The following is a 27,329-nucleotide window of genomic DNA, read 5'->3' as shown; positions in this document are numbered from 1 at the left end:
GATGAATGGTTTTGAGTTTCCTAAATCTTGTCATTTAGATCTAATATTAAATCCTAAATTTGGTTGTACTTACTGGTTATTCATACTAAGACCAAAATCGAAGTTAATGAAAACACTTCATTTTGAACCTTTTCTAACAAGTGCCAAAATTATTGCTATAGTTTTTGCAGTTTTATTCATAATCACAAATACTGGCACGTTTCTGGACCTACATAAGTGAGTTGCAAAAAACACAGAAAGTTTGTCTGCATTTTGACCACGTAGGTGCTACTCTGTCCTTTGCTTCCGATCGTTCTGAACACTGGTAATTTTAAGAATTGTTGCACTTGGCAAATGAGTCTTGCCATTAAACTTCACTTACACTGCCAAGTGCAAGGGTTTGGTGCTTAGTTAATTTACCCTTATTGCAGTGCTTCTTGTGAATAGCTAAATGCTTCTGAACTGGAACTGTACATTTTGTATTTTAAAGCTTCTGTAAAAGTAAACTATTTGCTTTATTAAAGATATACATTTAATAGGTCATAGCTGTTTAAAATACGCACCTTGCTGAAAACGAGCAGCACCTTAAACTGTAACTTTGGTTTGTAAACAAAGATCTTATTTCATTAACATGGGATTATTTAACAGTTTGAAAATTGTCAACTGCCTACTTACTGACTCATATAAAAATGAACTTTATGCACTGTACAATCTGAAGCATCTGTAAGGCTACTTTTTCAAGTAGGTTGCACTGAAGAACACGATACAGAAGATACCTTAGCAGCATCTTTGCACTAGCAGTGCAGCCCAACGTTGACAAAACGAAGTTACTTGTGATTGCTACAAACTCAGAGTAAACAGTTTTGATGGTAGCAAGTGAAAACTCCTCCACACTCTCCCCTCCAACAGAATTATTAGCGAGGCTATTAGTTTAGCTTATGTTAATCATGCCACTGAAATGCACTACAGTGTGCAAGTAAGCTGTGCTCTTTGTGGATAAATGTACACCAGCACACAGCTGACCATAAATGCTCACAAATACCCAGGAAGCATATGAATCCATTTTGATTACACAAGAATTTACTTGTTTACAGAGCATTTCAAGCAAAAAGGAAAAGTCTTGACACAACTAGGGCAAACACACAGCCTTCTCTCACTGAAATACAGGCTTGATTTCTCCCTTGCACTTTGTTGCTCTAAGTTATGCAACAGTCCCATCTTTCCTAGAAAAGATATTTCTATTTCACTATATCACTGAGCTGCTCCTTTGTTAACAGGTTACATTAATCCAGAATATATTATAATTTACAAGGAACATCTTCAGTTTATTAAGTGCAATTCCTATGATGCAAGATAGAAAACAGTCTACTGCTTATATATATGGCAATGTACAAACTGCCTTTGTCATGCTGGAGATGAGACAGATAGAGAGAAGTTACTTACTTAGCTAATGCTTACCCTACTGTCACACAACCTCGGTTGTGAAATGGTCTCTGCTTCAGTGAGACTACAGGAGTCCTAAAGGTGTCTCTGGTAGTGCTGTCCCGACAACCAGGCTATACATGGAGTCTTTCGGGGGGGGAAAGGAAGTGTGATAAATAATCATCACCCTTAAGTTTTGCTTACAGTTACAGGGGAAAAAAATTGCCTAATATTACATCAAAAACAATGTTTGTGTTTTTAACATAAAGGCATGGATGACTTTACCTGCCTTTCAAGACCACAGCTTCTCAGCTCTCAAAATGAGACTCTAAACTAAGTATTTCTACAGATTCTTAAAGCATCACTGCTCATGTCCAGGTATGCGCAGTCAGTCTACAGTCTTCGTGCTGGGTGGCATCGCATCAGCAATTGTAGCTAAATAAATGAGGTTTCTATGCAGGATATGCTGGTACCTATGAGAGGAAGAAATACATTATCTGAAAAATGTGTTATTTTCTAGCAAACTACTCACCCTTTAATCGTCGCTTTGTAATCTGATCAATAGTTGCTGTTAGGGAAAGAAATAGCAAACTAAAAATAATAAAGTGTCAGGGCAAACACCTTCCTATCCTGTTTATATGTTCTAAAGCCCAATATACTGCACTGAACTGCATTCTAACAAAGCACCTTCTACTTGCGAACTTTGACAGTAAACATGCACGTTAAGATCTTTGTATGATCAATACTGAAAAGATGCAGAACCGCAAGAAAGCAGCTCAGGGGCAGGAGCTGACAAAGCTCCACTACTGGGCTGAACATACGGCCAGCACGCACCCAGGCCCGGCAGCCGCTGCCAACCTGTCTGTCGTTCGGGTCTCTGCAAGTCTAAGGGCTGAACTGCTGCAGAGCCACAAGCAGAGTACCCTCGCCCTTCTGCAAGTACCAGTCAGGGTTGTACACACACCGGCGGGAAGGAAAGGCCTGCCCAAGAGAGCTGGTTTTCATATTCACACAGAACAAAAACCTTGACAGAAAGGAGGACGCACAGGGTTTATTCTATACAGCGGCATTTCTGCTTTACACATCTGTAAAAGCAGTTTTTAGGAAGTCTCCTAAGAGGTACAACCGCATTTTCTTCCTAACGCCAGGGAAGCTCTGGACAGCACGAGCCGCGCTGCGCTGTCGTTAGGAATTTAGGGACTTCGAGGCTCCCGGGCTTCCGGGTTGCCCCGGAGGAGGCTACGCCACGCAGGCGCCGGAACCTGCCCGCCCGGCACCCACGGGGGCTCACTTACTGCACGCAGTCGGTGGCCCGGCCCTTGCTCTGGTACTCCACGATGCACCGGATCAGCTGGTCGTTCTCCTCCAGCAACTAGAGCACAGGAGCGCGCCGTCACCGCCCGCCTCAAGCCCGCCGCGAGCCGCTACCGCCCACCGCAGAGGCCGAGGCCACGGCCGCGCCAGGCAGGGCCGGCTCCACCTCAAACGCGCCGGGAGGGCCCGTGCCGCCACCGCCCCTCGCGCCCGCGCTCACCCGCTGCAGGGTCTCCTGGTTCACCTCCGCTTTCCCGCGCAGCCGCTCCGGCACGAACGCCACCGACATGGCGCCGCCGCCGCGCGCAAGGGCTGACGGGAACAGGCGGCCCCGCCCTCTGCAGGCTCCGATTGGCTCCCAAGGGCCGCCGGCGGGCGCCGCGCGCCTCGGCACGTCCGTCGCGGGGGCACGAGGAGAGGCGAGCCGCGAGACGACGCGGCGCCCCGGTGTGGCCACGCGCGCCCCGCCCCAGCCGCTCCCGCCCGCGGAGACCGGCGGAAGCCGCCGCGCCCGCGGCCGCCCGGCGCAGTGCCGCTAGCGACAAGAAGTAACTTCCAGCAGGCGGGATTTATTGAAGTGTTTATTCTGGTTTAAAATTAAAAAAAAAAAAAAAAAGAGAGAGAGAGAGAAAGGAAAAAAAAAGGCCGGGGGGGGGGGGGGGGGAGCACACCCCTCACTGCCGCGGAGCAAGGTACACGGAAGGTATGCCGTATGCCCCGCCGCTGCCTCCCGGGCAGGGAGCAGCCCCGGTAAGCCACGCGCAGGGTAGAGACTGAAAGCCCCAGCCTGGCAGCAGGTATCATTGGTATTTACATCTCATCAGTTTAAATAAAGCCTGGGACACCTCGTACAGTATACACAGTTATTGCAACAGTACAGCATTTGTCTCTGTGGTCAAAAGCCCCAACGGTTGTTCAGAATCATGATTCATGGATCCCAAAAGGCAGTGTCGTTAACATGCAGAAAACATTACTAAACAATATTATCTAACTTCTACGGTTGCCAAGTACTTGACCTTAATAAGGAAACCAATTACAAAATACTTCCTCGTAGTGCTATACAAAAGTTATAAAATTAAGATTCTATCAACCACTTTTAAATATTCCAATTTTCCAACAGTGCAGTTTTCCACATCTTTATCACCACTGAACATTCTGAAGATAAAGTAAAAAAAAAAAAAAACAGCAAATTAGATCAAAATGTTTTAATCTTTGGATCCCTTTATTCCTGTGGCCTTCATATACATATACAGACACAAATGACCAGGTTTCTATTTCAGCATATCAAAAACTCATAACTAGTCATTCAGAAGTGGCAGAAAGTCCATTCTATGCCAGTTGTGACTCCACGGTCTTAGAACCAGAGTCTTAATGTCTCCAAGCTATGGTCTATCAAAATGCAAACAACTTCAAACACTAAGAATTCTTTAAATTGCTTATTCCTACAGGTATTACAACAAAGTTAACATTTCAAGAATTGACAAATGGAGACATACTTTTGTCCCAGGCACTCCAGGAGAATCACTAACTCATGTGCCTGGTCCATTATTAAAAAAAGTTAATATTTATGACTATGTAAAATTAATTGCAAATTTTGACATATGAAAATTTATTTTCTCCTTATTTGAAAATATCTCCTTAATTTGGTCAAATCCTGTGATATGCCAGAAACTAGAAAATCAAATTCTTGCAAGAGAAGTGAAGAGTTTATCCAGTTTCGTGTAATGGAAGAACATTTTCAAATCTTCATTATAGTCCAAATATAAAAATCAAACACTTAAGCCTGAAAAAGCTGCTAAAGAAAAAAACCCCAACTAATTCAGTGTTCTTCAGCATATCAACTTCTGCAATAACACAGTATGTTTGCTGACTTAAAAATGTTTATTCTTTAAAAAATTAGTTGCTTTTTATACAGCTATACAAAGTTTGTAATGTTTCTTTGGCAATGGGATATAATGGAATTTTACAACTATATAAAAAGTTTCCTTTGCCTAAGAAACAGTATTTACTGTGTGTACATATTAGACTGACAAAGCAAGTTTTCTACTGTCCAGCACCCTAGTTGATAAAAGTACAACTATCTCAAAAGGGCTATTACAGGATTTCCAAAAAACAACCTTCAGTGGATCAAAACACTCACAGTATCGACGGCCTTCTGCATACAATTGTCCTTACAACTTGAAGCAATTATCAAATACAGTTTAGTAGTAAGAAAAATCCTTTCAGTGATGAAAAAATACTTAAACTCCATCGAAGTACTGCTTTATAATTAACTATACATAAGAAATTACTTATCCTTCTGTCTCAAATATATTTAATGCTCACTGTTTTCAAAGATGGCCATTTTTCAAAAGTAACTGCATTACACCCCTTTGAAATTAAATAGTTAAATCCCAGTGCTGGTGACAAGTATACAGCAAATTAACTTCATTCTTTGCAGAGACTGAAACTAATTCTCTGGATCAAGAAGATCTAGACGTTCACTCGGTTTCAGCTTTCTTGTAGACTATGCAGCAACTTTGTTGTCTTTCTAGAGGGAACAACAGTAGAATGTTAAAATTAATTTTGCAAAACAAAAATCACAAATTAATGTGGGCAACAGCACTGGGAGAAGATGCACTGTGATGGCTACTTCCCATCTTCTGAAATCAGAAAGACAACCTCCCTATCTGATCAGATTAGCATCTGGTCAGAACATGCTCTGGCACACGCTGAAGCAGCTCGCCACTTTGACCAGATGCGTGGCACAAATCCTGGGTCTTTACATCACCTCCTACTTTTCTGGAAGGCTGTGAAATTCTTCCATTCAGAAATTCAAGTCTTTGATCTTCAACCCCTCATTCCAATTCATGCTCAGCTACCAGAGGTTGGAATTACTAGTCCTGTGAGTTAAAGAAAACTAATGAAGGAATATCTGAGGGACAGTCAGAAATCTTCTGTGATGAAAAAAGGCCCACCTTTTCTTTTTTAATTTAAAAAAAAAAAATCTTCAACCAGAAAACAAAGATTTTGTTCTGCAAAACTTTTAACTGCGCACGCAGTAAACTATAAGAGGGAGTTCTTCTGTCCCAGTCAGAATTGTAAAAGCCTACATTTACTTGCACCAATCTGGTTAATTATTGTTACCGGTTCTAAACAGTATGACAGTATTATTTCTGTTCCTTAACAAGCTAACATTCAAGTTGCATATACACACTAAGTGTCAAGAAAAAAGGCTTTTACTGAAATTATTGAAAGATTCTAGTTTTGCAAGCAATTGAGCTCTGCTGATTTTCATAATCTGTACAATCAATGAGCTTTTGTAAAAAGGAGAATTCACATGATTTCCAAGAAAAAGAAAGTGCACCTTAGATACCACTGGCACAGAATACATCACTTTACTAGCTGGGGCTGACAAATAACTTTGCCCTTCCTCTGAATGGCTGGTAGGAAGAAGAGTTAAGATCTTCAACAGGAAACAGAGAAATGGGTGTCTTAATAGTGTTGCAAAAGCAACAAATTGCATAGTTATACTGTAAAGGAAGATTCTGCTCTTTAGCCATCATAGCTCTTGCAGAACAAATTACTATTTCTATGCTTATGTGATGATGAAAGTATGTTTGTAGATCAGGTTACTTCACTTAGCAGACTTATGTGGTGGCTTCTGCATAACTCTTGAAGAAACTGTAAGCTTCATTCATACTTAACTAAAAATAAAGCAGTAGTACTTCTTTTAGTCTTTTAAAAATGGTTTCGCTATGGGATGGACACAGATCTTTTGTTTTCAAGTTCTTATGCCTTATCTCCCACAGTTCTTTTCCACTGAATGACTAGCTGAAAAAAGTCAATCCTGCCTTAGCTTTACCACCAAATATTGAATATAATTCTGTAAAGTTGTATTTTTACAAAAAAAAAAGTGTAACAGGACCTTTCATAACTAAAATATTTTTATCTTCCTCTTTGCAAAAGGTCATCGCTACACTTCAGTAACTTCAATTACTGTATTTTAGGGGTTACATAGGATCTTAAAAGTCTCTAGGCTTTGTCCCAACTCATTCAACAAGGTTTGTTGCACACTAGAAGCAGGTTAAGTTACTCCCTCTCAATCTTTGTATTTTACAATATTGCTTAGAAAAATGCTTGCGATTCATGTTCCTAACACTTGTATTGAATCTGCACAACTTTCACCCCACCCCCCCAGTTCTAGCTATAGAACAAATATTTAGGGCATGTGAAGAAAAGTAGCTTTTAGTTTTGGTTGCTGCTAACAGTAAAATGATGCTATGTGACAAAGATTTCAGCATTAATGGACTTTCAATTAAGTAGCTCACAGTATCTGCAAAACACTATTCAAGAAATTCTAGCTCAACATCAAATTCAAAAGCAGGACTTTTTTTACCACTAGTTTCCAAGAACAGTGGATCACGTGATAGTAAGATTAAATATATGTTACCCTATATTCAAAGTCAGCAAACTCCCTGCCTCCACGACCTCCTCTGAATCCACCACGAAATCCTCGGGGGGCAGTGAAGCCACCTCTTACACTTCCTCGTCCTCTTCCACCTCGGAAGCCAATCCCCCCTCTGCCTCTGTACCCTCCACGGCCACGACTGGGACGCAGTGGTATTCCGAAGGTTTCTGCGTTTAATCTTCTTTCCTCAGCCCAGGTGGGTCGCCGTTCTCTGCCATACAAAAGGAACAAGGATTGTTTTAAAACACACTTCAGAAGGAAGATTGGCTGGCTTAGTTAGAATCGCCAGAAAGCCCATGAAACAAAAAATGATACATTAATCACATTGTAAATCTCCAAATTATCCCTTTCACAAGAATCTAGATGTCTGCCACAATTCATTTAACTCCATGAAAAGGGATACATTACAATATCATTAATTATACATTAAAAATGTTGTAAGAGTTTCCCATATAGGACACAGTCTGCATCCTCTGCACAAGGCATCATATAATAAATAAAAGCTGCCTGCAATTTAAAACAAGAAACAGAAAATAAGATTTTGCAGCTACAGACATTATTTTCTCTGGCCATCAGTACAACAAAACAATCCCCCCCTCACTCCGTAATTCAAAATAGGTCAGCAATACACACCATCTTGTCTAATAAAAAGGCAACAGCAAAAGATAATCTTTAATTTTCCTGAAATGCTATTTTCCCATTCAAACACCACTAATGGCCAAGATGGTTACGTAATCTCCTTAAAAACCATTAACAAAGCACAGTCATAACTGATTTAACTAAAGTGGTAATTTACTAACAAAACAAAATACTTCAGTAAATCTCAAAAGGAGAATCTGGAGTATGTACACTCAGTTCTAGAAGCACTGTTCTAGAACAGCATTTTAAAATGTCTTCCTACTGATGTATTGCACTTGCCCACAAAGAAATTTTGTGCATCATATTCCTGTCGTCCCCCCCTGCATGTGGCCATAATCCTTACTCACTTTTGATTCAGAGTTGATTGTAATGAGTAGTGCTTACACTACCTTGTGACATAAACATGCATTAAGTAGACTAACAAACTTTCCTTTACAGGCCATACCTATTGTCATCACAGGAGATGTTATCAAAGAAAGATTTGGTTTTGTCATAGTAGCAGTTGGGTCCAAGTGGATCTTCCTCATCCGCATTCCCTTCACTATTTTGGGTATCAACACCTGAGTCACCTTTGTCTTCTCCATTCACAGGCTTCTCTGGTTTCTCAAGCTTATCTTCTGGAAAATAAAAGTAAACAAAAGCCTTCCAGAACATCATACTAAACACAATGGCACTGTTAACTTACTCCCAGACAGGCACAAACTGTACTGAAATATACAAAAATACAAAACACCCTCCAAAATTTAACATGGAAGTCAAAGAATTTGACACATAAATTGGGATGTTTTGCTGTTGCTGTCTGGAGGTTTGATATCCTCTGTAGTCTTTGTGGGTTTAATTAACAAAAAACCTGTGGCAGAATGGATTTGACATCCATCTACCTTGGAACCTCCTAGCTACTTCCTCTACAGACTTAAAGGCCTCACTCAGTCATTCCTCATGTAAAAGCCATACCATGTTTTTGCTCATCCCTGTTACCCTTCTCTATCTTTAACTTTGCTGTTACCTCCTTCAAGGCACAGGTCCAGTATTCAAGATATTATGCCACAAACTGACTTTATGATATATTTGTCTAGCACTGCCTGCAGTTCAACTTACTGTTTTGACTGGTACTGAAAAAAAAAAGCTGATGGTTCAGCAGAACTAGCTATTATGATCTTAAAGTCTCATTCCTAAATGCTTAAATCGCATGATGCTGTGCAAAAACTTCAGTTAACCGGCTCAACCTTTCCACAACACGCACAAAAATAACCACTCTCGTCTCATAAAATATTTCCATAGCTCTTTATTGTTAGCTTTCCCTTTCTTCTCTATTACTCAGAAAAAAATAGTATTAACAGCAAACTGTCAACTCATTTAAAAAGGGGCAAGCACCAGAGAACAAATCCTATGGGACTCTACTGGTGTTTTTTCTCTACACTGAAATCTGACCATTTATTCCTACCTTTTGTTTCCCTGCTTCTAGCCAATCATTTACTGAAATAGCAAAATCCCTACTTTAACCTGTAACAATTTGTCCAAAAATAGTAGCAGCAGTGCAATGAACAGGTGGCTGGTCACAAGAGAATGAGGTAATTGAAACAGAAGCCTGCTAGAAAACAAAAAGTGCTGGCAGTATGGATCTAAAACTACTCCTGTGTTTCTTTCGAAAAGGGTAAAAGCAAAGAAATGCCTTCATAAATTGAAGATCTCGTGCATCCTCCAGCAAAGTTCTGATCCCAAACTCATGTGATTGCTTTTGGTCTATTAATTGAAAACATAAACCACAGGTTTTCTTTCATTGCATCTTTTCCAGAACTCCAAAGTAAATTCACACTACTGGAACTTCTGCTCAAGTGATCTGCATTTTTAACCATCAGACTTGTTAGAGCATGATGTATAATATTTACTAATTAAAGTTCCTTCAAAACTCAAATACTGACCCAAGCATTTAATAAATAATCCCAGTTTACTTGTTCCTTGATTTTTTTTTTAATTAATTTGTTCTTTTTAATGACTGCAAACAAAACTTAGTAGGATATGCCTTTTAAAAGTTGTTCTCCAAGGTAGGGTTAAAACAGCAATACACAGTTTTTCCATGCTCAAATCTAAAGCAAAGATTGGTTTACCTTTTAGTTTAAGTTTATTGTGAAATTCTCTATCAATTTCCTCCTTGTTGAACTGTGCATTTGCACTTTCAAAGTCAAAGTCCTTCTCAAACTTCATTGGACCATCCCTCCTAATGCCAAATCTTCCTCGGCCCCCTCTGTGACCTCCACGGCCTCTCCGTGCTGAAGGTCCTCCTGGAACTGAAAAGAGGGAAATTCTGTTTGGTTTTGTTTTGTGCATTGGTTTTTCTTTGTGGGTGGTGGAGGTGGTTGTTTTTTTGGGTGGGGTTTTTTAATTCCTGGGGTAACAGCTTGGGACTTCATGCATCCTCTTCCCGCACTTCTGTTGTTAAAAGTCCTGTCGGAGCAGCTTGTAATTTGTAAATTCACTTACATCAATTACAGCAGTGACACAGAAAGCATAATAGTACTAAACCTGTGTACTAAGACTTCTAGAAGTTATTAAAATGTTAGTGGCTTTTCAGGCAAATATTTTTGTAGAAAGATAACGGATTTTATTTCCTGCTATTGTGTTTATAAATCCATGAATACTGCTTGGTTTTGCATTTTTATTCAAATTGCTTAATATAGAGCAAGCAGAAGAGATTTTCTCTTTAATGCTGACTTTTTGTGCTTGTATTATTCTGACTCAATGCAAAGTTATTGTTACCCACTAGAAACAATTATGTGAAAGCATTCTAAATACATGAATTCTTTATTACTGTATTCTGAACTGCAAGATTTCTGGATGTTAGAAACAAAGTCCTAGCACTTCACAAACTATACACTATGTTGTATTTTAGCAGACTTTAAAAAAAATTAATCAAGTCTGAAAACGATAGCTATTTCTCAAAACAAGATTTACCAATTTGTCGTTTGTTTTCATTTCTGAGTTCATTTTCTGATCTTGAAACCTTGTGTGCTTCAGCTAAAGTTGGAAATAAAAAAATTATTTGTTTATCCAATTCGGTATTTTTGATCATACTTCTGTATATATATTGTTCAGATTTCAAAAAAATCCAAACCTATAAAAGTAAACCACAAGTTTAACTTCATAAAATTAAAGAAAATTTAGAATATATGCTTGACTTTAAAAAGAAATATATATAATCCAGGTCTCTGCCAGCCAGTCTACCAGTAACGGACAGCAGGAAAATTCCTACGTGTTACCCTTAAAAAGGGTACTTCATATGTGTATGGAAGACAACAAGTCATATGAAAATTATCCAAAGCTACCTCGTCTGTGCTCTTGATTCTCTAATGACTTCTGGCTAGCAGACACCAAAGGTCTGGCTGGTACAGGGCTCCTCCTCCCAACTGGTGCTGGAGTAGGCAAGTGGGCTGCAGGTGTTTGTACCGCTTGTTCCATAGTGGGGCTCCTTCTCAAATGATCTATCTGAGGGCTTGAACGACCTGGGAAAAAAAACCAAAAAAACCAAAAACCAAAACCCAGAGAGTTATTTCTCATCCACAAATTTGAGTTACTGGTCTCAACCAATCTAGACTGACAGGTTTATCTGCCTTACCAGTCAAGACAGCTGTGTCCAAAGAAGAAATAAATATTTCTGCACCCTCAGATCCACTAATCCAGAATGAAGGATATTTAGCAATTCCCCTTCCCCCAGTCTAAAAGAAAAAAATGGGTAGGACAATTAATCCCTACCAACCCATCCATGATGTGCATTTAGCTGTGGAATGAAATTTTTTGATTGGAGATAAAAATACTCTTTCTGCCTCCCTGGAAAGACAAGTGGAACGTGACTGCTCCCAAAGGCAGATATACAGTTACGATACTGGTATTTCATTTCATCTAGCACACTCTGTTGTATGATCACCACAACATAAATGAACAGTGATGGCTAGTGGCAGGCATAATGCAGATGAAGGAGCTATGAACGCTTCCCCACACAGTGCTGTTCACACATTTCAATTTGCAGCATGAGTGACTGGAGCCAGAAGCATGTTTTAGAATTTTGCTCCGGCCAGACAAGTTTACCACACCATATAGGTAGATCTGCTAAGAAATTAGAGTAAGAATCAAGTCCCAGTAAGTAGAAAAAAAGAATAATGTCATATCCCATAAAAAAGCTAAACAAAAGAAGAAAAACACCAAATAATAAAAAAAAAAACCACCACGACACCACACACTCTACAAAGATGACAATTTTTTTTTTTAAAGCAAACACACAGAGGAAAATCTCATTAGTGCCCCACAAGAAACTGTGGCAGAATGTATGTTCATCTGGAGCATATGTTATACATTAAGTCCAAGAATCAGACAGGTTTTTAATTCACCTCCAGAAAACCAAGTTACTCTTTCAACAGAGAAACAGTAAATGCTCAGTATACTCCACCCCCCACCCCCCCTTCAATTAATGTGACAAAATAGAACCTATTTTTGGTAATCCACTCAGCTAATCTTAGAAAGCACTCCACATTGGTATACAAATCTTAACTAGAAATTAGGAAAAACCTGTTTGCTGTAAGTGTTTTGCCTTTTAACATGACTGCATAAACTTAAAAACAGCATTAGGAATATATCTTACCACACAATTTTACTTGTGGTGAAGAGTGGAAGCACAGGAAGTAACGCCTTTTGGATTTTGAGGAGCAATCTTAACATATTTGCATGAAAAGTGAGGGTGAAGGTGCTCAACATTTAGTTTCTTTTTTCTCTGCCACTCAAAAAGCATCAAGAATTTCCTTTTTGCTTCTACTTTCTTTTTCCAGTATTACACAAACTACCTATACAGTTTCTATTACTTTTAAGCTTACTTAACTGTTACGTCACTACCTCTACAGGCAGTCATGTCTGCTGTCATTATTTGTATAAATATACATTAACAAAAAAAACCCACCACCCTTGGGAATAAAGATTTAAAAATTGTACGCTGCAGGACTTCACAATCCAATCAGCATGAAGTATCTTGAGTTTTCTCATGCTATCAATAAAAATAGATATTGAATTTCTACATGCACCCATTTGCTAACATTATTCAACTGAAGTCAGTCCTAGTCCTCAATATAGGTGCCATAAGGATAACAACAAATGTGCCACTAACAGTTACCTGTGCAGCATGCCAAAATGTAGGCAAACACACTTAAGAGAGCAAGTACAAAGACTCTCAGCACTTTCTGGTTTTAATACCAAGTGTTTTCATGACAGAATTCAGCTGTTTGGTTAGCATTTCTGGCAACCACCTAAATCATAGGGGCATGATTGGTCAAAAAAAAAAAAAAGATCAAAGACTTATTAAGAGATTTACCTTGAGACATCTGTGTTTTTAGTGATCTTGCATCTGTTGTAAATGCAGAACCAACTGCAGTGCTTTGGGACATACTAGCACTGGCTGAAGAGTCGGTTCCAAAAGATGTTAAAGAACCTCCTGCTTTGAAAGAAATAATATAGCTGTAAAACCCGGTTTAGACTTTTTTTTTTAATTAGCTTTAAATGATTAGTGAAGCCGTATTAGGCAATTATTCTAGAATACACATAAGTCTGCTCTTCTTATACACTCTGAGTTTAATGTAATGTACATTACATTAAACTTACAAATACATATTTGTAGTAAGTTGGTAAGACTGTAATACCTTCATGCTTTTTATCTAAAAAAAAAAAAAGCACTGCTAACTTCAGTTTTGCAAGTATTAACATAGCATTAGTTTCACAAGTATTAACATAGCATAGCTATGAAAGCATCTTACAGGGTAAGAAACAACGTCATTGGTATGCATTTCCACTTAGCATCTTTTAAACAAAACCATGACTGTCACATCTTAACTGTTATCAAGTTATGGCCAATTCCACAGCCTTCCTTTCACACGGCTAACATTTTCAGTACCAAGAGTAACGCTGTCACCATAACAGTTGCAAGAATGTAAGCTCCTATGTGAAAAACTAATAGGTGAAATAAAGAACTTTAACGGAGGAATTAAAGTTGGTCGGTGAGTCTCAGAGAGCATCTGCAGTATAAAGGAGGAACTAACCCATGCAGCTCTCAAACACTTCCAGCATGTACTTCATGCCAAGGTAAGGTCTCATGAATAGCTGAAGGACGGTGCTGGCACATGGATTGCTGTATAATCCAAACCCTTTGGTTAAGGCACACACCACCTGGTCAACCTGGGATACCAGATTTCTGCAGCACAGCTATGGGCCTTTTGTGGACGAGCTGCCTCTACCATTTGTGAAATACAATGATTACAAGATGAATGTAACAAATACATATGAAAAAGAACGTATTCATGAATACAGGAACCTTTGCCCACTTGTCCCTCTGAGATAGGGTGTTTAGTTTTCAATCATAATTGCTTTCATTTTAGCTGCAAAGGCTATGAAAAACTCTAGTTTTGAGCTAGACTGTGGGACTGATACAAATTAAAGAGTGGATCTGCCCTTAGGATAAGACATTGATGGAATTATAAGCACAGATTACTGTCTATGCACACACCTGCAAATTCACTTATAGAAAAATGCCAAATAATAAAAATGAACATACCAACTCCAACGGCACCAAACTGCTGCCCCACCAGTGGGCTTGGACTAAACTGACTGTATGCAGGCATTCTGCCAAAAGGACCATAGGACCCCACAGACTGGAATGAAGATGTAGTTGAAGATCCTAGTGAAGACTAAAGAAAAAACACACTTGCAGAAATTCATGTTTGCACAAGAAGTAGGAAATAGTTCTGCAAGGCAAAAAATGCAGAAACTCTAAAACTATTTGTTAAATTTACCCTATCACCATCACTGTGGCTAATACAAATAAAAGACCTTAACATTCATAAAGTTGTTTCTGTAAATATCAAGAATTTAACTGCTTTAACACACAAGCAAAGACAGCACAAAAATTATAAACAGTTAGCATAAAACATTTTCACAAGTATATATACAGTTCAGAAAGCACTTTTATCCTTCCGATATCACAAACTTGTGAAAACAATACCATAACATTTTGCAATCTCTTCCCTAGAACCTCAGATACTGGACTTTCTTGTCAAACACGTGCATAAGTTTTTGTTGGCAAACTTGTAAAGTGTCACATCTTCTTCCCTGAAGTTTCAAAAACCACATGAACAATGAAAGACCCAAACATACTGGAGAAGGGTGGGGTTATTACTATTATTGGGCCTACCAGTAATACAGTTTCACAGCTCTCAACTACCACTGACAGAAGTAGTTGCACCAAATTTAGCAAAAGATCTTAGAGGATTGCAAGTGTAGTTTATATGGAAGTATCAAGAATTTTATCTTACAGAATAGTTAAATATTAGAAATGTAAACACTTACATGGAATGATCAAGTTCCATTTGAACCAAGAACTTACATCTTACTCTCAGGGATGATTTTAAGACACCCCATAAGCACAATCAACAAGCTGACAAATTTCAAAAATAACTATCTCTGTCAGTCCATTTACTATAAAATAATAGATTAACTAAGCTTGAAGCCTTCAAGTTGTAAGTTGCCTTCCCTTCAGCAACCAAGTATTCCCTTTTAAAATAACTGCCCTTTAGTATGAAGCTTTTTAAAAAACAAATAGCTACATTAAATGCTTTTAAAGTCATAGTCAGCAAAAAAAGTTGAATGTTAAAATCCAAAAGCAAGCAAAACCAAACAAACCAACCACTAATGATTTGGCAAGGTTTCAGCATCTACTCCATTCGACTTATACCAAGTCTGATCTTTCCAAGAAGTCTTGCATGTGTGTCCTCCTAAGCCAAGTACCTTTCAAAAAAGGCATCAAGGTCTAGTAGAAGTCATTTGTTGTTTTTGAAAAACAGGCAGCTTTGGTATCCAGTGCATTGTGCTAGAGTTAAGATTTCAACCTTGATTTTCAGAGTTAAAGACATGATTCAAAAGACAAAAATCTTTCCAGAGTTTTTTTTACATTGGGTTGTGAACTTTACAGCAACAAAGATATTAATTTTTAAACACTCAGCTAGAGAGCACTTAAAGATACCAGGTTATACCTTCAGCAACAAACGTGTAAAAAAATGTTTTTACCTACCTGAACAATAGCAGGGTCCTGTGGCAAAGAACACTGAGGCTTTGGTGGCTCACAGACAGTTAGGTCTTTAATGTCACTGCCACGGAAAATAATATACTCAAAGACTTCATCACGAGGTGGTATAGGTCTATCAGTTGGTCTATCTTCTGTACCAAAGGAGCGAACTGCAAAATTGGGAAGGGGGGGAAAAAGCAAACAAACAAAACACAAACACACCCCACATTCAATGAAAAGTTTTAAAATATACTACCTAGACCAACAGCATTAAATAAAAAAAAAAGTTGTTGAAAAAACCCAACAACTAAATAGGCAGCATATTCTTTGCCATTATCAACTGCTCAGACATAAACAAATAATTTGATCTTACAAGCTTCAGTTAAAAATCAAGCAGAAAGATATTTTTTCTATTCCTTACTGAAACATCACTTATGCTACCACTCACATGTTGATTATTCTGAGAGTTTTCTGAGGGTAAGGGGAAGCAGGAAAGCAGTTTTTGCTAAAGTTAAGACTTCCTGGACATTATAGCAACAGGAACACCAACAAAGGCTGGTTAAGTCAGTCCTGTGAATCAAGGGCTACATGAAGTTTACATACTTCATATTCTGCACTTGCAAATCACAAAAAAAATTGCTAATACAGATAGAAACTAGAACATTAAAAATTACCTAAAACAAAGTATTTCTCAATAGATCCAAGGTCTGAATCAAGATTTAAATAAAAATTATTAATTCTGTGGCATGACAATTTTCATGAACCAAAACGCTGGTGTAAGTTTCGTATGATCTCTGTCAAATTAAGTCAACTCACTGGGGCATAACCACCTTCCTAAGTAGGCCTGCATAGTGTGCAACATACCAAGACATTAAATCTATTTGTATGTACCTAGCTGAATTCCAATGGTTTTCAGATTGCATAGCGATGAAGCTTATGATGCTTTTCCCTTTGCACTATGTATAATCGCTACCTCTGCATATGGCTAGCAACACTTCACATTCACTACCCTTTCCAAGACTTCTCCTCACCATAATACTGCCAACACTTGGTGAATATAAAATTAAACAAAAATCTGAAGAGATATATCTCCAGGAGCTAAAGTTTTGTAAGCAAAAACTAAACAATAATTGAAACCAGAGAAGAAAAAAAAATTACAATCACATTCTACTGAACATCAGTTTGCAGCAGATTTAACTATCCCTCATGACTGTCTTTGCTCTAGCCTTTTAAGAGGTTTTTGTTTGCCTTGTAGAGTACTACAGGTTATGCTGAGAAAACATATCGTATTTTGCTTTATTTTACCAGAATTAGTATTCCCTCCATTTTCAGATGCATCAACAATTTGGAGACATCATTAGGCACGTATTTGCAGCCATAAAACCATTAGTCAAGAAAAGCAGAGTTTCCTGTAGAGGTGTATAAAGTGATACTGAGTCATTTCTCAGGCTGCACCAACCATCTTCTGTAACTGTTGCTTCTTCTAGTACTGCATAAACAGAGCTTATCAGTCAAGTATTACAGATCTTTTTGAGAAGCATTAATTCAGGGATAAAGAGCTCAACTCCACACTACAATGAAAGTATTAAGTGGTTACAATTATTTTGTTCATACTTATATAAACTTGAGATTAATTTAATCAATTTTTCTATTTCTGTGCATCTGAAAGCCTGCTCTGAATGGTACTATAAAATGTAGGCACTGTAAAAAGGCATGGATTGTTAAATGAATTTCAGTATTCTGTTCTAAAATAAATCTGTCTTCTCTTCTTCCTCTACAGAAAAAGTTATATGAAGCTGAAGAATTTGCAGAAATTAACTCAAAGTAACACACAATAACTTAACAACATTTTCAATCGGTTATGTATATTACATTCAGTTGCTTTTTATTCATCACACCTTTCTATTTCAGTCTTGACTTCAGATCCAACTTCACTTTCTAGCCATCCTATACTCTATTTATTGGAGAACTAGTAAATTAACTTGGTCCTTCATTCCATCATTTGACCTGCTGACTTGGTAAGTATAACCAAAGTTGATTTTGTATTGGTTCTCTTTTGTCCCACACTGACATGGTTGCTCTAGTGGCCATTTTGTCTACAAAGGTGCACAAAAACCAGCCAGAGTGTGATCAGTAAGTTACTGAAGTATTTTAATTTCTAGCTAAAGTGAAGGAACTAAGCAGTAGCAATACCACCAAAAGGGGTAGTAAACTAGCGGATCACATCTCACCTCTACACAGAAATGAAAAGCTGATTAACTATAGAAGAAATCTGCTTGGAAAGTACTTTTTAAGTCAGAGCTATGCTGCATGGATAAGTATTTTACTACTAATACCAACATCACAAGACACATATAAGAACAGTTTTAAAACCTGGCAATTACTTTTCTCCATTCTAAACCAATCAAAAAAGAAAGTGAACACCCTAACTTTCATCTACTGACACCTTCTAAGACGTAAAGGGATTTTACTGTACGTCAACAAGAATTTGTCTTTCTCCCCATCATAAAATTATGAAAACATCAGAAGGTAGTATTTTCAATAACAAAAATTAGAATCAATCTTTAAGACACTCAGCTGCCTATCCAGCTAGATCAAGACACTAATAAGGTCATCAATGGTTTCACAATAAAACACATCAAGAGTTGCTACTAAGAGTTTGGGGTTTTTTTCTACCTCTCCACTGCCCCAAACCAAACTGGTTTTAGTGCAACTCTCAGCAAAACATAAAGACAATTTTGTCCAACGAAGATTAGCTCTGCTGGAGAGGGATAAGCAAACTCCTCTGATCTGGAGTTCAACCTTTCCCTCACGCCAAAGCAACAAAAATAACCATCCCTGAGTCTAATTGCCTCCTAAAGCAAGGAACCAGAACTGCATGTGCAGCGATCTAAGAAAGCAGTTTAGTATAAGGGCTGCTCAATGTTTTTGCAGTGTTTATCCCAACTAGGTCCTTCAGATAGTAGTATAGAGTAAAAAGTTGAATGTTACTTTTAATATTTTGCAAAGGGATAGCTGTCTTTATGGTTTCTTCTTTCCTAGCCTGGATTGGGATTTAACATAATCTGAGCTCGTTAAAGTAAAAAGTCTAATATTAAGGTGGCCAGTACAGTAGGATTTTAGAACAAAATAGTTTTTACCATAGTTTTGCATAATCAAAAATACTAAGTTGCCAGAGTATCAAAATGAAAAGGTATTGGAGCAGCAGCAGTCTTAGAACTCTATCCAGCTTTGTCTCTTGGGGTATTTCCTCAGACTACATCCTTCCTCCAGAAAAGGTGCAGTGGTTCACACATAGCAAAATACTAAAGGGCGAGAGGAAGTGAAAATAAACACCTGGAAGATAACAATCTTCCAACACCAAGAGTATGGTAAATCCATGTAATCTTGCCTTGTCAATTTAAGTTTTTTATTATTTGGGGTTTTTTTAATGAGCTAAACTGGCTTTATGACTTACAAACAAAAAGGCAACCATCACATCTTGAAACCAAACTTATTTTTTGTCAGCGTAAATACACACACTTACATAGCTAGCTAGCAAGAAACTAACACTGTTGAGCCTAACAGGATACATATATGTAATTTTATGCCCAAGTAGCTCCACCAATTTCATATTGAAGCGCTGTGAGCAAATCTTTGTACAGATTTTGACTGACTTAAATGTTACTGCTATACTGTATTTTAATACATATTACACTACTATAGCATCCAAGGAAAACATTGCAACTTTCCCTATCAGTTAACATCAATTATTACCTGTTGATTAACACAGAAATATACTGTGTTAATCAGAAGCCAAGCTATATATTCTACTAGCAAGAGGACTCTGTTCCTATGCAATGTGAATTATTATAAATATGTAGTTCAATCTCTGTATGCAGCACTGACACAATCCCATCAGACTTACTTCATATGTAGCATACATACACAGAAACCAGTCTTAAGGCACCCATGAGAAGCATGGCAACTAAAATGAGACCACCACTAACAGAATAAGACATTTCAATTGCCATCTCTCTTCAGAACATCACAACCCTCTCCCTGCAAGCATGCTCAGATGCCTGCACACCACATTACAGAAGAAATATTATGAAGGAGACAGCTTGTGGTGGGCTCATACCTTCAGCACAGTTAATTCAGTATGCACTCCCTTACTCTTAAGGGTGCTGAGTTAACAGGGAGACAGGTATGAGGAAAGTAGCCAGAAGTGGGCTTTGACAAGAGGAATTTTTCTGTTGTGACACACTATGCACGGGGTTGTTTTGGCACACATGCCCTAAACCTCAAAGCATGGAGGCAGCATGTCACTTAATTGACTAAAAAAATAACTTCATAAAAACTTGATAAAAATGTAACGCTTCCTGTTCCCGCTCCCACACCTGAACTATAGGAAATGCTCCAAGTCTTCACAAGAATTTAACTTTTTTCTGCCTATGTTTGAGTCTTTCACCAAACTAATATTGTGTAAAAGTCCAAATGAAGGGGAAGTTTTGTCTTTCATGTGCCATTAGACTATGGAAAACACTATCATAGATGGTTGAAAATGCCAGAAATGCCAGAAGTTTAACTAATTCTTAAATTACTGAAAGCTATTTTGTTAATATCTATTAATTATAATGATTCCAAATGCAACTCTCAATGGTCCAACAGCTGGTAAGTGAAAACTGATGCATTATACCAGATACACAGTATGTAATTTTCTGTTTCTTATACTTCCATGACTAAGGATTCCCTACTGTTGGCAGGGAACAAAGCCTTTTCTGATCCATTATGGTTGTTCTTACACAGTTTACCCACATTAAAAAATCCATCCCTCTAAATCAGTGTGTTGAAATATGTGTATTACTAGCATGAAACATCACACCTCGTTTTCAATGCCACAACATGTAAGATCAAGCATGATCACTCATGATTATTCTACAACTGCCCTCAGGTAGGGCAGCAATCACTTTACAGCAAGAAAATTTTACTCTTAACTGTGGCTTGCAAACACACTATTCTTAAATCGGTTGGACTTAATGATGTTTAAAAAATTAAGTATGAATTAGAAGTATGAACTAAAAGGATATTCCAAGTTAATTTAACTTGAAACTTCACAAGAGTAGGTGGGTTTTGGTTCCAAACACTAGCTCTGGAAAGCTGGGAAACAAGAAAAAAAACATATGCACCAATAATATATAAAACCCTCAAGTAATTGTATAGCTTGGTTAATATTTGGAGTCTGATATAGACGGGACTTTTCACTGTTATTTAAATAATAATACTCTTTAACACCTTGTGAAAGGATGCATTATTTTCCCTTATTAGACTCCAGGTTAGGATAAAAATGTTATGCTCAACATTTAAACAGTTGCTATCTTCCTCTAACTCATGAGACAGAGGCTGCAACTTTTGCTAGTGAAAGGATCACAGCTTTGTAAATAAAATGCCAATCAGAAAACTATAGGACATTGCCCCTCAGTAACCGAAGACTATAATCAGTATCCTGTTAGCAACCCAAAAACCTTATTTTGGTCTAAAACCCCAGAAGATTTAAGATAAATGAAGACATTGCACATGTAAAACTTTGTGACATTAATCTCAAGCTTCAGTTAAGCCCACTGAAGTCCTACTGTTAGGCAAATCTGTAGTTATTCATGAACAGATTCTGTGTCTACTTTTGCACTTTATGTCACAACAATTTCAGTGATTTCAGTTAGGAAATTAACAACAATAAGCCTCCCTGCACTTAACCCAGGTAACAGTCACATGAAGCCAGTTACAGAACAGAGCAACCATAAGCTTCGAGTCATCCTTTAAGGCTCCCCCCCCCTTTTTTCTGGCAGAAAATTTGACATTTGTGGTAAAGATCCATGGTAAACAGATCCATGGTAAACAGTTCTGGTTTGACTTCTGGACTCACCACCGGAATGAGAGATAACTATTAGCCGATGAACATATTTACAGCTACAGACAGTTCAGAAGGAAGATCCACTTCTTTCACATACAGACCTGGCCATGATTAACCACACCTGTCACATATATGCTCTCATACACATTCACATGACCTAAACCTTCATTTATTCAGAAACTTGAATACTGTAGAGTTGAGCAATTTGTTCATGAGCAGAGTGAACTGTTTTACAGTCCAATATGGCTGTTATCAGCTTCCAGATGAAGCTTAAGATTTTTGGTTCCAGGTGGCCTAGAAATACTGGTTTATTCTCTTCTGAATGATGACACTATATTACAAAACACATTCTTCAGCTAACTCAGCCAATTTTTATTAAAGCAAATTTAATGGTTTAGATTTACATTTCTGATGAGAGCTATGGGAAGAGAGTAGATCAAACTACAATTACAAATCTAACCTATCTTAAGTATGTACACTTTGGCAGATATGCTATAACACGACTTAACCGCTCTTGAAAAGTCATGCAAAACTGGCTTGGTCAGCACTAAATCTGTCTAATTTAGGACAAGATTATCACAAGCTCCTCAAGGATGGGGTTCTTGTAAGTGCTTTTGTACAAACCTTAACAATTACAGCATGCAATTGGAATTTCTAAACATTTATTTTTAATCACATTGCTCATCTTTTTCTCATATAAATAAATACTAGCTGTCCTTTTTAAACAGATAATACAATTCCAGAAAGGTAATTTAACCTAAGAGCAACTTTAGAAATAAGTAAAAAAACACATGAAAGCTAAATGCCCCATAAATGAACTATGCAAGCTTGGGACCAAACCTACTACAAGGTGTTTCAAAACATACATATAATAATTTACAAAACAAAGCAATCTATTTCTTAAATAATAAGGGGGGGGGGGCCCTTAAAGTCACAAGACACACAAACAAGAAATACCACAGAGACCAAAGTGAGATAAAGGCAAACAAACTGCTACACGGTTTGCAGCAGTATCAACTCCACAGACCAGCTATTATACACACCAACTCTGTAAAACATAACAGACTGTCATTATGCTAGAATGCTAAGCCTATCATATCAAACAAGAATTGAGGCTTGGAATACTCGCAGTCCCAAATATTTAATTTACACAAGAAGTAATTTTTTCCCTTAAGTAACGGTTGGATAAACTTTCTGCTTTTATATATGCATTTACACTATTTAGCAATACTTTACAGAGTCAAGAAGTGTAAAGTAAAATACCATTGAGTTTCGCAGAATCTATTATAAATAAGTTATTAAAAAATCCGACTTAATGTTTTACCTGAATATTCCACAAACTTGTGTTTAGAGTGCATTATTGTGCACAAGAAACAGCGAAGTACTTCGGATGCCCAGTTTTAAAGATCCTCCTTTTTACCCCCCAGTCTCTCTTCTCAATAAACATATCTTTCTAACTTTCTTATACATACACACACACATGTTCTCTGGCCAATACATTCTCACGCCAGTGTTTGTACTCAATTTCGATTTATACAGTGTTATCTCGGAAATTAAGAGCTCACGATCAGCCTTTGTTGATAACCTAGGTCTCCCAAGATCCCGTTTAGACCCGAGTTGTCTCCTACCCCAGGGTGCAGTAGAGTTCAGTCGCAATCGGCCCTGTAGATCTGCAATTCTTACGAAGCAAAGCACTCATCTTCCCAGTGTCCCTCTCCTACTCCCTTTTACGCACTAACGCCGGACCACTTCCACCGCTGAGGGCTTCATACTTCTACTCTATTCAGGACTCCTTTTAGCAGCCCCTACCTAGGTAATGTTACTAGCTCCTTTTCGCGACGGTCCCTCCGCGGCCGCTCGGGGCTTTCCATACCCCTTCCCAAAGCCGGGGGAGCAGCCCGCGCGGCGGGAGCAGGGGCCTCCGCAGCGCTGTCGCGCCGCCGCTTTCTCAACCTCTTCCTCACTTCCACCTCCGCCGTGAAGCGTCGCGGGTCGCCACAGCCCCGCCACAGACGCTCCGTCGGGGAGGATAGCGGCAGGACGCGCCTCCGGCCGAAACTACGCGGGCTTTTACCAAAGCTCCGCCAGGCCCTCTCGCAGCTGCTACTGGGCCCTCGTCGGCTGCAGGCCTCCCCCTCGCACCCCGAGCCTCCTCATCGCCGCAACGCCACGAACGACTCTGCCGCGGTTTCAGGTTCTTGCTCGATCCCCGACGGGCCCCCAACGGTCTCTACGCCCCCGCACACGCCGCGGTCCCACTCCCCTCCCTCTCCCTCCCCAAGGCGTTGCTGCGTCGCCAGGGCCCAGTCCTTTACTTCGCCAGGTCCTTACCCTTGGCCAGCGCCACAGTGGAGTTTTCGGTGTCGATGGTGTACAAGATCCCTTCATAGCGGATCTCGGCCTTGGAGATAAGACTGATCTTGCTCCCGATGTAGGGCGTCCCCCCGCTCATGGTGCTGGCTCCTCGGTCAGGGACACCCCCCCCCCTCCCCTGCCGAGCGCTCCTGAAGCCGGGCACAAGTAACTAAAGAAGCCCAGATCAGAGTCGTAGTAGGTGCTCTACTCCTCCCGCTTTGAGCCCGACTTTCCGCCGACCCCCCAGCGACGGCTCTCCCTGCGCAGACTCCCTCAGCACACCCCGCACCAAAAGCACCCTGAAGCTCCCAACATGGCCGCCGCCTTCATCTTCCTTCGGAGCCACCCCCCTTCGCCCCAACCACGAAATGGATGCCGGGAGTGGCGATGATCTCGCGAGAACTGGCTGCCGGGGGCGGGGCGCGGGCTGGTGAGGGGAGTGGGCGGCCATTTGAGCCGCCCGGAAAATTAATTTAGCGGCCTCGAAGCCATAAGCGCTCCAGTGCTCTTCCACCTCGTGTGTGGAGCGTGGCTTCCCCCGCCTGGCTTAGGAGTGGTGTGTGGGGCCTGTGGCTCCCCCGGCTCCCGCTCAGCGTGCCGGGAGTTTCAGCTTGCAGCTTGGAAAACGCACCCCTGCCTTGGCTTGTGAACACCAGGGGATGTGAAAGTAGGTTTGGTGATTTGGGCTGTTCGGGTTTTTTGAGAGAGGCCGAAGCCACTTATCATTGAATGCTAAATTCTTGTAATCCTTAATAAGCAATTTAGAATTCAGCCATGCAGAAAGCTGCAAAAGTCTAGATGATAACTGTTTAGTTCATATTTCACAGGGGATTCTGTTTTACTCAGCAGTGTTGAGATAGTCTGAACTTGCCAAGTAATGCAACTGTTGATGAAATCTTGATTAAACTGTGGAATTAATCCTGAAAAAATACCCTGTTAGTATAAGTACATAAAAAAAAAAAATCTTGAGATTGCACTTAGCTTCTACACCTGAAGTAAAAATTACAAATGAGGCTTCCTGTTGCAGGCTTTGCCTGTTAACACATGATACTGCCTCAGGCCCCCTTTTTAATATTTGCAGCCTAGAAAATCACATGCAACAAAAACTAACTTCTGGAAAGGATACTTAATAGCTTTTGTTGCAGCAACTGGACACTAGTACATTGCAAAGATTCAGCAAGTATTCAGAATAGTGCTTTGAAACAGAACAGCAAGTCAGATTTTTCTAGAAGGGCCTGTGTGTTTCTAAGTAGGAGCCATACTAGACTTCTGGAAACTTTATGTGAAAGTTCAACTGACTGTAAAGTCATGGAGGACTTGAGTGCCTAGGGAGCTTCACTGTGATGTGCTTCTAGGATGCCCTGGATTACCTGAAAGATTTTTGGAACAGAGTTCTTCAGTTAATGACTGGGCATACATGGCCACATCAAGTCCCTGGGAGACCACTGTTGAAAATCAGCATCTGTAACTCAGCTCAAAGTAAAGCTGATGTTTAGAAAATAACAGAAGATGTGGAAAGCCTAATAATCTAGAGGATCAGCTACAGTCTGTATTACATTGTTTTCCTGCTCCTGCCTCCTTGCAGGAGGTGCATCAGCTTTCAGGTATGGATGTGGCTTGGAAGAGGAAAGCAAAGCTTTGGGGGAGTTTGCAGGGAAGATTGGGGCCCTGGCTGAAGAAGAGAGAGGGCACCTTGAGGGTGTATCAGAGAGGCCTGTGATACTGACATAAGAGGACAGAGAAGGGGGAGGAGGAATACTTTGAAATACAACCACTTGCCCCAAAGACCCATGTGGCTTTTCTTCTGGGCAACTTCTTCCTAAGTTTTCCCTCATCTGCCTCTCTCAGAATTATAGTCCAAGGCTCCCATTTTTAACAACCCAGTATTAGGGTTTCAAGGTTGTGTAGTGGAACAGCAAATAGAAATGGACATTTCTTTGAGCTTAGGACAAAGTAGATGAGCACTTCAGGAAAGAATTTGAGCGGAAAACTGCCAGAGTATGCTTTTAGGTGTTACCACTTGCAAAGCTGCTGAAAGAGAGTTGTTGGCCAGAATGAATAAGGGGGGGGTGGGAAGCTAGGAATAGAAAAGTATCCTCCTGAGAAACTTTTTAAGGGTTAAATTGGAACTTTCTGGATGTCAAATTTTCCCAAGCCTCTTCATATCCTGCCTAGGTGAGCACGGACAAGTATTTACAATTACAATTAACTTCAAAAGAAAAGCTCCTAAATTTTTATAAGCCATATATAAAAAAGAAATTCCATTGCAACTGAAATAGATGAAACTAAATTCAGACATTTCTAGAACAGCTGTTAGTTACTCTATCTTTGTACTCTCCAATTTGTGGAATTTAGCATGTCTATTTCATCTGTAAAATCAGCAGTTGAAAGAATACTTTTATAGCATAAAGTGAATTTCAATTATATATATATAAAGAGTTCTGTAAATTAATTTGAAGAAGTTATGTCAAAATCTTATCTAAACCTGGTAGGTACCATTTTAAGTTAATTTTAAACTTAGGATAGTTAAATTGTATATTTGCACTGAAGGTGTGTATTTGAAAGAAACAAATGTCACATACTAGAAATCGTGCTTCTTTCTAAGTGTTTTCACTTAGATGACAAGAAGATACTTGTCTATGTGAACTGTTATTACTCCCTGCAACTTAACATGGTAGTGGTACTTCTATTATGTAGTGAGTAATTAATGAGAAAGGCTAGAAACAGGTCACAGGGTTTAACACTGTTAGTAACTGAACAGCAGCTTAACAAGTTTTGTGGTGGATTTTCTTTCACAGGCAATTTTAAAACCATGGTTGGAAGTTAACTTTCCTAATAGACATTCTCTATTTCACACAAACAAACAAATTTATGAAACATTGGATTTTAAGAGATCAGATGAGATGATCACAGCGGTTTCTTTGATTTTTTTTTCTTAGTTCTATACATATTTAACCCCTAAAAATGAAAAAGCAACAAATATGTTTAGAAATATATTTTCTAGGATGAAAAGCATGTAAGTATTTGAAAAAGATTTTTATTATAAAAGAATACAAAAGTTCACAGAGGTTCTGTACTTTATTAATAAAGTCTCATTCCCCTCCTAAAAGCACAAGTCCAAAGCCAGTTTGATGAAGAAGTTTATATACATTCTTATGTATGTCATCACTTCTTGACTTGAAATGAGT

The 27,329-nt window shown here is 39.1% G+C and overlaps 2 protein-coding genes across 8 annotated transcripts; both read right to left on the bottom strand.

Annotated features, from left to right (window-relative positions):
- Positions 1 to 1,789: 1,789 nt before the first annotated feature.
- Positions 1,790 to 4,532, bottom strand: SS18L2 (SS18 like 2; the record flags this gene model as incomplete). The annotated part of the gene is made up of 3 exons (XM_082005703.1): positions 2,936 to 4,532; positions 2,697 to 2,773; positions 1,790 to 1,874 (listed from the first exon to the last, which is right to left on the bottom strand). Exons 1-3 carry the CDS (start codon positions 3,002 to 3,004, stop codon positions 1,790 to 1,792), a joined length of 231 nt encoding a protein of 76 aa, XP_081861829.1. The 5' UTR covers positions 3,005 to 4,532.
- A 574-nt stretch (positions 4,533 to 5,106) lies between these two features.
- Positions 5,107 to 24,238, bottom strand: LSM14A (LSM14A mRNA processing body assembly factor; the record flags this gene model as incomplete). Of its 7 annotated transcripts, none has more annotated exons than XM_082005676.1 (10): positions 5,107 to 5,245; positions 7,148 to 7,376; positions 8,250 to 8,421; positions 9,913 to 10,092; positions 10,757 to 10,819; positions 11,128 to 11,304; positions 13,158 to 13,280; positions 14,391 to 14,523; positions 15,903 to 16,066; positions 24,118 to 24,238. In XM_082005676.1, the coding sequence occupies 10 exons, from the start codon at positions 24,236 to 24,238 to the stop codon at positions 5,222 to 5,224; spliced, it is 1,386 nt and encodes a 461-aa protein (XP_081861802.1). In that variant the 3' UTR covers positions 5,107 to 5,221. The 7 variants fall into 7 exon arrangements, with proteins under 7 accessions (XP_081861802.1, XP_081861803.1, XP_081861804.1 ...); XM_082005677.1 differs by having other exon boundaries at positions 9,913 to 10,086; XM_082005678.1 differs by having other exon boundaries at positions 14,391 to 14,487.
- Positions 24,239 to 27,329: the final 3,091 nt, after the last annotated feature.

Source organism: Phaethon aethereus (genome assembly GCF_964289735.1).
Source record: "Phaethon aethereus genome assembly, chromosome: 13".
Classification (NCBI taxonomy): Eukaryota; Metazoa; Chordata; class Aves; order Phaethontiformes; family Phaethontidae; genus Phaethon; species Phaethon aethereus.
The sequence above is the reverse complement of the archived record's forward strand: the minus strand, read 5'-3'. Positions and strand labels throughout refer to the sequence as shown.